This window comes from Protobothrops mucrosquamatus, unplaced genomic scaffold (assembly GCF_001527695.2).
Source record: "Protobothrops mucrosquamatus isolate PMUCROS unplaced genomic scaffold, P.Mucros_1.0 scaffold_311, whole genome shotgun sequence".
Lineage (NCBI taxonomy): Eukaryota > Metazoa > Chordata > Lepidosauria > Squamata > Viperidae > Protobothrops > Protobothrops mucrosquamatus.
In genome coordinates this window covers 592,702-605,680 of record NW_015386387.1, presented here as the reverse complement: position 1 = coordinate 605,680, position 12,979 = coordinate 592,702, and the positions used below count along the sequence as shown (strand labels likewise).

Sequence of the window (12,979 nt, the reverse complement as noted above, 5' to 3'; positions counted from 1 at the left end):
TAGAACTATTTAGATTGCAATTAAACATTTTAACCACACAAGATTCATTTATTTTTAATATTTACAGTAGTTAACAACATATGATAAAAAAAATGGATTTTGAGTTTGAAGCAAGGATTAAACATTAGGTCATTTCTTACAATTCCTAGTTCTTATAAACTACAATATAAACAGTGAAAACAGAAGTATTTTTTATCAACTCATGGTCTTCCCTAAATTAATGTTTTATTCTTATTTAAATTCAAATGCTGTAGAAAGCTCACAGTTTTCAATATTCTTCAAGTGATTGTTTCAATTCTGCAAATGTGGCTTCATTACAGATAAAGTAAAATGATTGTAAACTGTAACGATGTATCAGGAAATCCACAAGTGTCTGCAGGAAATTGAATAATTGTTTACTGGGAAATAATATTTTAAATATCATAGTTTGCTTTTAAAACATTAATACAATTTTTATATCTATTTTATTAAATTTGCAAAAATTATTAAATACTTTAGTGAATATAGAACTACAAATACAGAAAGACTGCATCTTTTTTTTTTATAATAAATTTTTTTATTGATTTTTGTAATTAAACAACAAATACTACTATGATGCATTTACATACACAAGCAAAAAAAAGATAATCCAAATCAAAACATTTTCGGAAACGCTCGGTAGTCCCCGCCTTGCCTCCACCCTCATTCACTTTCCTGTCCTTCCTCCCTCTAAACCCACAACCTCTCCTCCTTCCTCCTTTCCACCTACCTACATCCCATCTCCCTTCTTAACCGCCTCATCGAGCGCAGTTTGGGGTACCAGCCGAGCATCTCCTCTTTTCAATACAGTTATTATTTACCTATAACATATAAATACATCAATTTTTATAATTTCAATCCCCTAATCCCCTTTCCTCCTCCCCCTCCCTGACTTCCCAGAGCTGAATACAGGATTAAGCATATAGTAATCCAAATTTAACCCAAACAACCCATTCATAATATAAACAAGTATAAATTTACTTTAACTCTAACATACAATCACCTTAACTAAGAACTATATATATAAATTATATATAAAAATATTTATAAGTAACAATAATTAATCAAAAGCTATATGATAATTGTTCATTTCATATTTTCTCTGAATATAATCTAGCCATCTTCTCCATACCAAAATAAATTTCTCTTGATATTGATCCTTCAGGTATGCGGATATTTTTGCCATTTCTGCAAAATATGAAACTTTCTGTCTCCAATCATCCATATTCGGTAGTGTCTCCTTTTTCCAATTTTGAGCAATCAAGGTCCTTGCTGCTGTTATACAGTACAACATCAAATTCATTTCTTTTGAGTCCAGATTATCCATAATGCCCAATAAAAATAATTGCGGTGTAAATTTTATCTTTTTCTTAAAAATCTGTTGATAAAAAGCTTGTATGATATCATTTCGACGTGTTTTTCTGGAGAAGTAAACAACCACATCGCTAGGCAAATTTCTCTGACGAGCCACCCATGAATTTACTCTATATGCTTTTTCGATTTCTCCATATATAATTTCAGGATTGGAGTCAAAAACCAGGGCTAAAGCAGCTGCTACCTCCTCCCTCAATTTCTCTTGTAAATTCTCCTTAAGGCCTCTAATTCTTATGGCATGTTCCATTTCTCTATATTGTGACATTACAATATCATTTTGAACAATCTCCACACCTTCTTCTATTTTCTCTAATCTCTCCTCCATACCCTCCATTTTCTCCACCACTTCATCCACATGTCCCTCTATACGATCCACATGAAAGGCAAAACCTTGAAAAATTTGGGACATGTTTTCACACAATTCATCATTTTTCTTACCAAGAAGTTCTTCTGTTTCAGCTCTCATCTGTTGTACTATCTGTTTAGAGATTTGTAACAGAGAGTCCTGTAAATCTTTAAGAGTAATGTAAGGAGGAGGGGAGGGTGGGGGAGTTTTAGCTTTCTGCTGTGTAGATTGTACAGCTGGAGAAGGAGTAGCTGCTTTAGGTACAGCAGAAGTTCCAGTACGTTTAGAAGCCATTCTTAATTTTAAAAAAGTCTTAATAGTCAGTCCAGAACAATAAGTATTTAAACAAATTTTTCTTGATTTTTTTCTTTTTCTTTTTTCCAAAATCTTTACAGTCGTTACAATGTAGCAATCCACAACCGGAAGAGAAGTGAAAGTTTCCCTTTGAAACAAAGAAGCGGCTCGCCTGCAGCCATTTTTTTCCCCAAAGTTAACTTTAAATTGCAACAATTGAGAAGAAGCCTTGTTCTTTCTGAGTTAAAGTCATTTTCTTTTCCAAACAAGTCCAAGTTCCTGGTCAGCTCTGTCTGATGATTTACTGACAGTTAAAAATTTTTCAAAGTTTCAGAGGTGGAGACAACGTCTGGCTTCGCTGCGAAAACGAAGACATCCCGGTCTGCGGAAAAAGCTCTGAGCTCCGGAGGAGTTCTCACCTACGTCTCCCTGGAAGCTCCTAGGGAGACTAGGGAACTCTACTCCTACTCAGAGTGAAGCTCACCTTCTCTCCTTCTCCCAGAGAGAAAGCTCAAGCCGCCAAACAGCTGATAGATGCTGTTTCGGCAGCTTTAACGCAGCCCCGGACGGGAGGCTGTCAAAAAGCCTCCATCGGCCGTCGCCGAGCCACCGGAAGTCCCAGAAAGACTGCATCTTGACAAAACAAATTAGGAGTTAACCTAAAGCCAAGTTGGTCATTGAGCTTACAGATTACAACCTTTTGTCATCTGGATATTAGTAAAAAATAGACCAGTAAATCCAATCTCACTCCATGTTTATAATGTCAGAGAATTCTCTGCTTCTTGTGAATTCGGCCAAGTGTCAAGAGTAACACTGATTTACAGGGGAGTATGAAGATAATTGTAATCTAGAATCAGTCCAGCTTAACAGGATAGGTATATAAACCCATAGGCATATAACAACTGATTCAACTTGTGCTAAGATGATTACTGCTTATTTGTTGGCTTTGTTTCCAGTTTTTTGAAGGGGAGACTAGGAAGGCCCCAAGATAACGTTTGGACAATCGTGATAGATGGAAAAGGAAGCTGGACACCTGCAATTCTTAGTAAGGAGCAATCGGAAGGTCTGGTCTCAACACAATTTCCCATCAGTTGCTCACCTTTCTTAAGCATACCTTTAACTGCACTTTTTGGAACTTTACAATTTCTTGATTTATAACTAGTTGACTTTTGACCTATTTTATAACCCCTTGCTGGATTTTTACAACTTTTTTCTGCTCCTTGTTTACTATTAAATACAAAATTATTACTATTTAACCATAAGGAGTGTATTTACATTTACATAGGATTATACTATAAATATTGCTCTTTCTAGCTTTTTTTTTAAAAGAACCTTGATATTTATCTCTTAATTTTTGATGGGTTTTATTTGAAAACATAAACAAAAAATTTGATGGGTCAATAACAGTTTAGCAAACCCAAGATGATATCCAAAAGGAGGAAATAACAGTTGGACCTGATTTGCAATTTGAGGAATCGGAATTTGATCTGTTGCAGTCAGATGTGAAGAAAGGGTTTGGTTTGCCAAAAAAGACTGAAAGGATATGAATATAACAAATTTCAAGATAATGGATATGACGAAAGATGGACTGGACTTTCTTGGCAAGAGGAATGGGGTGTTGTCAAGGATAAGTATTCAACAATAGATGTGGCAGAGATATTTACAACAGAGACTTATGAACTTTGGAAATGACATACAATTGTTGGTAAAGTTCCCAATTTAAAACCAAAGGAAAGGTTTCACTATTTGACCCTGGACTCAGAGATAATGATTGTGGTGATTTGTGGTAAATAGGAAACTGTGTAGATTTTCTATGAGTAAATTACAATAACAGACTGTTAACAGAGTGCTTTGAAATTTAACTTTGCTGTTGTTTAACTTGTTAACTAGTTTTTCTTTCACAAATGTGTACAAAGACCCTACTTACCTTCACTGTTTTTCTTCAGTTGCTGACAGGAGCAACCAGTCTTCTTAATGGAGGCTGTTTTGCATCATTCTCCAAGTAGGCTCCATTCTCATGATCATTTGGAAGCCGCCTTCTCCAAATCATATGATTTGAAGAAGTCTTCCAAAGCACTGCAAGAATCAGCCTAATCTCACAATCCTTCAGAAGCCTCCAAACTGTGCAATTTGCAGATACTGATAGGCCTGGTGGCCAGCTGAGTTGTGAGAAATAGGTGGATGGAGGAAGTTGCAGCATCCCTGTAGGGTGGACGGGCTGCCAAGCATCTGAATTTTGATCACATAACTATGGGGGTACTGCAACAACTATAATTTGGCACAGGCCATAATTCCTTTTATTAAATGCTGTCGCAATTTTGAATGGTCACTGACCAAATGGTTGCACATTGAGGACTACTTGTATCATACAAATGCTTTCTTGAGGTGCATTCTTATCACCATTGCCAACATCATCATTTTGTGGTGCACAAAATCCAGATCATAGGAAGCAACTTACAACCACGATTGAGCACAAAATTTCTGTTGCTAATTATCACAGTAATAAGAATGATAATTAAGTGAATCAGTGCAGTTGTTATTCAGTAACATGGTTATTAAGTGAATCTGGCTTCCCCATTGACTTTTCTTGTCACAAGGTCACAAAGGTGATCACATGACACTGGGACACTGCAATTGTCATAAATATGAGTCAGTTGCCAAGCATCTGAATTTTGATCACGTGACCATGGGGATGCTACAACGGTTGTGTGAAAAACTGTCATAAGTCACTTTTCTCAGTGCCACTGTAACTTTGAACAGTCACTAAATAAACTATTGTCAGTCGAGGACTACTTGTATTCTACCTTTGTGAACTATTTATCTTTCCATCTCTTATATTATATTCTTTTATTGTATTTAGAACTTTTCTGAGCTTTTTACATAGCTTTAGATTCCTTGTTTAGGTATTCCAACATTACATAGTCACTTTTCCCAACATTCCTCTTACCCTGCTATATTTAAGGTATACATTGCCCAATTTCTTAAGTAACTTAAGTGACTAAGTCTTCACTATCAGTAATAGCAAATACATTGCTGATACCTTTCTCCACCATTTGAAGGAGAAAATTGTCAGCACTACAAATGAAACATCTCTTAGGAAGACCGTGCCTGATTGAGTGCCTCTCTGGAACGTCGTGACCAATTAAAGTTTCCCATCAATCCTAGTAGATACTAATAACAATATTTGATTAGTTTTCTCCATTTATTTTAACTAAAGAATACATATTCCAGAACTAGATGTAATTGTCTAAATGACATGTCTTGATCCTGATGCAGACTAGGATTGATTTTTTCCCCCACAGCTATACCACCTAGTTGGGTCATGTTCAGTTTTTGATCCACCAAGACCCCCACATCTTTTCACATCTACTGTTGTCTGAAATAGTTTCCTCGCTTGATTTTTCCTATTCCTTTTCTTCCCACTTTCCTATAGCATGGTGGCTACTTAGTAAGAATTTCACACTTTTGAATTTCAAGATCTTTGGCTTTTAATTAAAAATTCCATAAAAACAGCAGCATATAGAAAAACTATAGTTTTAATACCCTGATGCTAAGAATTATCACAGTAGTAAAAAACCCTTGAATTAATTGGGCATTTACTTCCAAAATATTTAGTATTAAGCAAATGTAAAATGTAGTAGGGATAGAAATTCATTACAATCAGAGATTTCTAAACATACATTTCAATGCATTTTCAAAGTACTCACTTGTTTATTTCTCAGATTACTTTTTTCTGATTTTGATACAAATTTCTTATTCAGGAGAGATGAAGTCATTTGAACAATTGTGCTTAAGGGCAAACCGCTAAGCTGACCCTTGTTTTCTTTTATCTCTACCAAAGCATCCAAAATGTTGTCTCTAAAATAAAATAAATGAGAACTTCCAAGATCAGCTTGATAAATATATTCCTACAAATATCACCTCTGAATAACACACTCACCTAGTAATCTCTGGATATAACTCTTCCAGTTTCTTTACTACTTTGCGGAAACTCCTTAAGTTTAATGTATTTGGAGGTATAAAAGTAGATGATGGATTTGGAGTATACTGTACTGAGCTAAATGGCAAGAGGCTGTCTGCAATATCCTAGATATAAAATAAACAAAAACTGTTAATTGCACTCAAGATTACAATGTTAATGCTCTCATTATGGAAACTAAGATTTAAACAATGCTGTAACATTAGAAAGAACATAACTGCAGTTTTCAGAAATAAGAACTTCTGTTATGTATTCAATACAACCAAACTGATGAAAGTAATTTTTCACATGCTTTACAGATATGGCAGTTTTAATAGGTTAGTTGAATTAGCTGAAGGAAGAATTATCAAAATGTTCCCTTTCAAATTCCAATCAAATAGATATAACCATAGCAATTGTTACAGTAGAATCAGTATCAAATGCAGTTAAAATTAACAATATTGTTTTATTACTGGATCTCTGATAACAACTTTAATATAAACTAGATAATCAATGACCCATTGGGCTATCATTTCAGTTGTGTCACAGAATGACCATGGGTAAGCAAAAAAGCACTTGGAGTAGAAGTGATTTCCAACTTGCTGGTGGCTTCTCCACGGACTATGCTTGTCGGAAGCTTGCAAATAAAAAAAAGTGAATTGGGAAGCCAACAAGGAAGGTTGCAAGTTGCTTGGGTAAGTTTCCTCCCCTACTCCCTCTATGGCCACTTGTAGACCCGCACGCACCCTCGTTGACGTACAAAACACTTGCCAGATCTACACCATGCCCCCATACACCCTCCCTGATCTACACTGCACCCTTATATTCCCTCCTGTGGCTCTCACACATCCCACATCCTAACCCTTGCTGCACCTCTTAGGAACCCCTCTGTTTCCTCCCCCACCTGGCGGCAGCTATTTACCTATCTGTTGGCCTTGTACTTGCAACGTCCTGCTGGCTTCCTCACTGACTTTGCTTGTGGGAAGATGGCAGAGAACAATGGCAATCCCAATCAAGTTTAGACTTCCTGCCGGCTTCCCCACTGACTTGTGGAAAGCTGTCAGGGAGTGTTGAAAATGATGATCACGTGAGCAAGACTGAACATGGCATCACTGAAGTAGCCACAACTTTACCAAATTTAAATCCCATGGGATTAATGGATTTTGACACATTCTGTAAGTTAACCCATTTGAGATACCTTGGTTCAAAAATTGTTGCCCTACAATGCACTGTTTAGTCCAATTGAAGATTACCAGCAGACAGACACAAGAGTTTAGTTATACTGTATATAGATGTTGATTAACTGAAATGTTAATAAAATTTGTTGTTGAAGCCATTTAATCATTGTTTAATGCATTAAGAGAAATGATGATCTGAAAAGACCTGCACTTACCAGTTAAGCAAGCTTATCTATATTAAACCTTGCAATAGATAGACAGATATGTCTTTATGTTCTGATATGCAATCTCACAAAAGTTACCTCTTGATCTACTTCAAAGGATGATTCTTTTGGTAAAGATTTAGAAAATAAACTGTCAGAATTGAATACTTTGGAAGAGCCTGAAACACAAAGGAGCACTTCTGAAGAACCTGAGGCAGGTCTGAAAACATTTGCCAATGGCAAAGCAGGCAACGGTGACTTCAAATCATCTTTGGAGACATCAGACATTTTTAAAGAGAAAGGATCATCTGGAGGCAGTATGAATGTAGCTGAGATTACAGCAGGAACTTCCAAAATCAGATCAGAGTTTTTCTGATATTTGTTTCTATGTTTAGAAAGTGGCCTTTGATTTTCCCACTTTTGTTTCATACAGTTTTGATTGTCTTGGATTCCTTTTTCCTTAATTGTCCTTTTAAGTTGAACTTTCATTGCTTTTCCTTTTATTTCTCTCCCATTCATTTCTTTCACAGCCAGCTTCGCATCGCAGGCTGTTTTAAAACTAAGAGATGCATATCTAAAATGAAAAATATATGTAAAATATATGTACAATACATTTCATTAATTAAACATAGGAGATTTAAATATAAGAGTCATTACATTTAATGGATAGATAGATACATAACCTTTATTGTCATTTTTTACTGTGGGCACAATGGCATACATTAAAAATGAAATTTAGTTGCTTGTTCTCAAAGTGTATGTCAGAACCCTAATTTTTTTAATTCTCTTTAATTCCTCTGTTTAAGCTGTTCGGGTCCTGCCATTCTCCTAAGGGGGGAGAGGGGGAACATGCATCACATGTAGGAAGATTCCTCTATCTGCTTTGATGTATTCTCTTCGGGGTGTGAATGGAATGCCTCGGGCCACCTGCCTTATCTCAATGCGGAGGGGAGGAAACGGCAAAAACCTAACAACCCTGGCGCCTTATCAGCTCATTTCCCACAGTATGGTGTCACCTGTAGGTTGGCCTGTTTGAACCATCTGGATGGACAGTTGGGGTGGGGTTTCTATTGCGTGGTTTTACCTATTGATTCGGGCGGGAAAGCCCTCAGAACCTGTCTAGACTTCCGGTTGTCTGTACCTGCCAATAAAAGTTCCTGTTGAAATGATGCAAGTTTCTAGAGTTCTGCTTTCTTGGTAGGGGCAACGGAGGCAGGTCCTTACATTAGGTAGGATCTTACGAAGTGGTCAACCCAGAGGACAATTCCTACCGCGGGGACTGTGCAAGACAATGTCAAATCACGACGGCAAAAAAAGTGAAAGTGAGCGGCTGGAGGAAGCCCTCCTGAAGGCTTGCCCGAGCAGCAGCAGTTCAGACTCCACCAGCTCATCCGACAAAGCCAACACCTGTGAGAAATCGAGATGGTTGGAGTAGGAAAGAAGGACTGGGACACGAAAGTCACAAAAGTAACCCTCAAGCACAGGAGCCACCAACCCAGGTGGAAGCGCGAGATGGAGAGATCCCTTAACATAAATGAGGAAGAGGGCTAACACGCTCCAACTGCTTCTTTAAGCAAGCCATTGGCATGCTAGTGGAGACATTCAGGGCCAGAGACCAAAGTCCAAAGGGAGGAAAAGGTCTGAGGTGGTGGCAACTGCTAGTGACAGGGCGTTAGAAGGCATACCTAAGGAATACCAAGACCTGGCTGATGTTTTCAGTGAACAGAGGTCCGATGAACTACACCCTTACTGACCCAGTGACTGTGCTATCAAAATCCTTCCAGGAGCTAAGCTGCCTAAGCCCAAGCTCTATTCAATAACTCCTAGAGAGCTGGAAGAGCTGCAGAAGTTCATTGAAAAGAACTTGGAGCAGGGGTTTATTCAACCTGCGTGACAGAAGATGGCCGTCCCTGTGCTTTTCTGAAAAAAAAAAGATGGGTCTCTTCGCCTATGTGTGGATTATAGATGTTCTGTCCCCGTTCCGACCCACACACCCAAACAGCCAGCCGAGGGTTTAAAGACTTCTCCAGACACCACTTCACAGATAAGAAACTTGGCAGCAGCTCCGTAGCTGCCTGCCAAGACCTTTTACTCCAAACACACAGAAACAAAAACAATACACACAGTTTAAAACCACAGCAAACTACTGCGCCAGAGATTCAGCTTTTGTCCGTCACAGAGGTCCAAATGGCCACCACCACCCTTTTATAGCCTGTGGGGTGTGGTCCAGTGACTCAGCTTAATCTCTGGCACGTCTCTTTTTCCACTGCGCACACTTGTCGCTCCTATGCTGGCGTGGATCCAGCCACAACTTTTCTTCCTCATTATCCGACACACCTGGCTCCTGGCCAATCTGAGAAACACCGGGCTCCTGGCCAATCTCAGAACCACCTGGCTCCTGGTCAATCTCTTCACCGTCGGAAGACACCTGAGGCATTGCCAAAGAGGAGGGTCCTGGAGAGGGAGGCCTAGCCATCTCCTCTCCTTCATGTTCGGAGCCTTCTTCCTCCGATAAGAGGGGCTCACAAGACGGAGCCACAACAATAGGTCTCTGAATGCTGTATGCGAGAACAATGTCTACCCATTGCCACTAATGAAGGACATGTTAGCCCATCTTACTAAGGGGAAGATATTCTCCAAATTGGACTTAAGGGAAACATATTATTGAGTTAGGATTAAAGAGGGAGATGAGTGGGAAATGGCTTTTAATTGCCCCTTAGGGTGCTTCCAGTTCCAAGTGCTTCCCTTCGGGCTGCAAGGAGTGCTTACAGTGTTCATGCAGTTGATAAACGAGGCCCTCCATGAGCACCTATATAAGGGGGTTTTGGTGTATTTGGACCATATCCTAATATTTACGGAGATGAAGGAGGAGCATATCAGACTGGTCAGAGTGGTCCTAAACAAGCTTCGCACGGCCCGCCTCTATGCCAAACTCTCCAAATGTGAATTCCACAAGGAGAAAATTGACTATTTCGGTTATCGGATCTCCCATCAGGGGATAGAGATGGACCCAGGAAAAGTGCGGGTGGTGTTAGAGTGGGAGCCGCCACGCATGAGGAAGCAGTCACAGCGTTTCCTCAGATTCGCAAACTTCAACAGGCAATTCATTCCCTCTTTTGCCCAGATTGCCCTCCCCATTACTAATCTGCTGAAAACAAAGGGGGAGAACAAGCCAAACCCCAGTCAACCACTAAAATGGATTATGGAGTGCCAAGTGGCTTTTGAGAAATTAAAGAGGCTTTTCTCTGCCGAGCCGGTACTTAAGACTCGGACCTGGAGAAGCCGTTCGTTATTAAGGCTGACGCTAGTTATGTGGCAGTGGGGGCGATGCTGCTCCAAGAAAATCAAGAGGGAAAACTGCAACCCTGCGCATACATCTCCAAAAAGCTTACTGAGACTGAACAGAGGTGGGCAGTGTGGGAGAAAGAGGCATACACAGTGCGCTGGGCCCTTTTCACTTTGAGGCATTTCCTGGAAGGGAGCAAAATCCCCTTCCAGGTGTTGACTGACCATAAAAATCTTGAGGCACTAAAGACACCCAGGAAGTTATCCCCAAAATAAGATTGGTGGTCCCAACATTTCCACTGATTTGATTTCTCTATTAAGTACATTCCAGGGGAGAAGAACTTTTTGGCCGATGCATTATCAAGGATGCCACAGTACAATAGCATAAAGACCAACGTGGTTAAACCTTTGATGACCCCACAGCAATTAGCAGCCCAAGTCACCACAAGAGCACAGGCGAAGAAGCCGACGTCATCAGTCAGAAAACTGGAGGCCCCGACCACTGCAAAGACTCACACAAGGGAGAAGCCCTCCCTAGACAGTAGTGCAGGGGTTGAGTTTAGAGAGGCATTAGAAAAGGACAAGTGGTTCCTCAGTCACAAAAACCTCTGTTCAATAAAAGACAAATTGCCTTGGGTGGGAGAAAAACTTTACATGCCAAAAACCCAGAGAGTAAAATTCATGCAGCTTTGCCATGACTCAAAGGTGACTGGGCACTTTGGGTTCATGAAAACTCCCCACTTGACCAAGAGGCAGTTCTGGTGGCCCTCTATAAAGAAGGACATTGAGAGTTATGTGGCCAGCTGCCCTTTCTGTGTGGCAGCAAAGCAGAGACAGGGAAAAACCCCGGGACTATTGCAAGCGATTGCTAGCCTTTCAGCACCCTGGAGAGAGATTTCTATGGATTTTATAATAGAGCTTCCAGAAAGTGCAGGAAACACTGTCATTTGGGTAGTGATGGACCTATTCTCCAAACAAGTCCATTTCATTCTCTGCCAGAAAATTCCCACCACCAAGACCTTGGCCAAGTTATTCGTGCAGCATATTTACAGGCTGCATGGGGTTCCACAATAAATAATTTCAGACAGGGGGGTCCAATTCACTTTGGAGTTCTGGAGAGCCTTTTTGGGTCTACTTGATACCAATCAGGGCCTGTCATTTAGTCATCATCCACAAATGAATGGTGGGACAGAACGTTCAAACTCAATACTACTAGAACAATACCTGAGGTGCTTCATAAACAACCAACAAGATAATTGTACTGAGCTACTGCCCTTCGCGGAGGTGGCTTATAACAACACAGCGCACTCAAGCACCGGTTACATCCCATTCCAAGTGGCAACAGGCCAAAGCTTCAACCCAATGCCTGAGCTACCAAGCAACGAGCCCATGATCTCTGCCTTGAAGTAATGGATCAAGCAACTACAAAACACATAGCTGGTAGTTAGAAAAGCTTTGGACGAGGCGAGAGAGCACAGGCAGACAAAAAACAAATGGAACCAAAACCATTCAAAGTGGGGGAAAGGGTATATCTGTCAACCGAGTTTCTAAAATCTCTGCAGCCCTCAAAAAAGCTAGGGCCAAAATTCGTAGGACCATTCACCATAAAATGCATAATCAACCCAGTAACAGTAGAATTGGAGCTCCCAAAAAATTGAGACAAGTTCACCCTGTATTCCATTGCAACCTGCCTAGAGGGTGTTTGGAGGACTACCCGCTCCGAGACCGACCGGACACGGGTAAGGTCACATTTAAGGACTTACCTAGTGGCGTTGAGGGCAGTGAAGCGTAACTACTTTTCTGCCCTCATCGCGTCTGCGGGAAACCGCCCTGCCGCCCTTTTTTGGGTGTCCCGCTCCCTCCTACATCAGGGGGCACAAGGGGCCCCCTTGCAAGGGCGGGCAGAGGAGTTTGCGAGTTTCCTGCAAGATAAAATCGCTCGGATTCAGGAAGGGCTGACCTCCGAATGGGCTGGTCTGGGCGCGATGACGGAGGCGGGCCTTGATTCCAATCTATGGGTTGAGTTTGACCCCGTGACTCCAGAAGACATGGACAGAGTGCTGGGGCGACTGAATGCCACCACTTGTTTGTTGGACCCGTGTCCCTCCTGGCTGGTTATGGCCACCCGGGAGGGTACGCGGGGGTGGCTCCAGGGAGTTGTCAATGCCTCTTTGGGTGAGGGATCCCTACCCACCGCCTTGAAAGAGGCGGTGGTGCGGCCCCTCCTCAAGAAGCCCTCCCTGGACCCGGCGATATTGGCCAACTACCGCCCCGTTTCCAACCTTCCCTTCTTGGCAAAGGTTGTTGAGAGTGTGGTGGCATG

General features: G+C 40.8%; 1 protein-coding gene across 1 annotated transcript; it reads right to left on the bottom strand.

The window, feature by feature from the left end:
• On the bottom strand, positions 1 to 10,174 carry RBM44 (RNA binding motif protein 44). The gene is made up of 7 exons (XM_029287342.1): positions 10,141 to 10,174; positions 8,729 to 8,816; positions 8,513 to 8,557; positions 7,471 to 7,945; positions 5,973 to 6,118; positions 5,740 to 5,890; positions 1 to 373 (listed from the first exon to the last, which is right to left on the bottom strand). The coding sequence occupies exons 1-7, from the start codon at positions 10,172 to 10,174 to the stop codon at positions 269 to 271; spliced, it is 1,044 nt and encodes a 347-aa protein (XP_029143175.1). The 3' UTR covers positions 1 to 268.
• Positions 10,175 to 12,979: the final 2,805 nt, after the last annotated feature.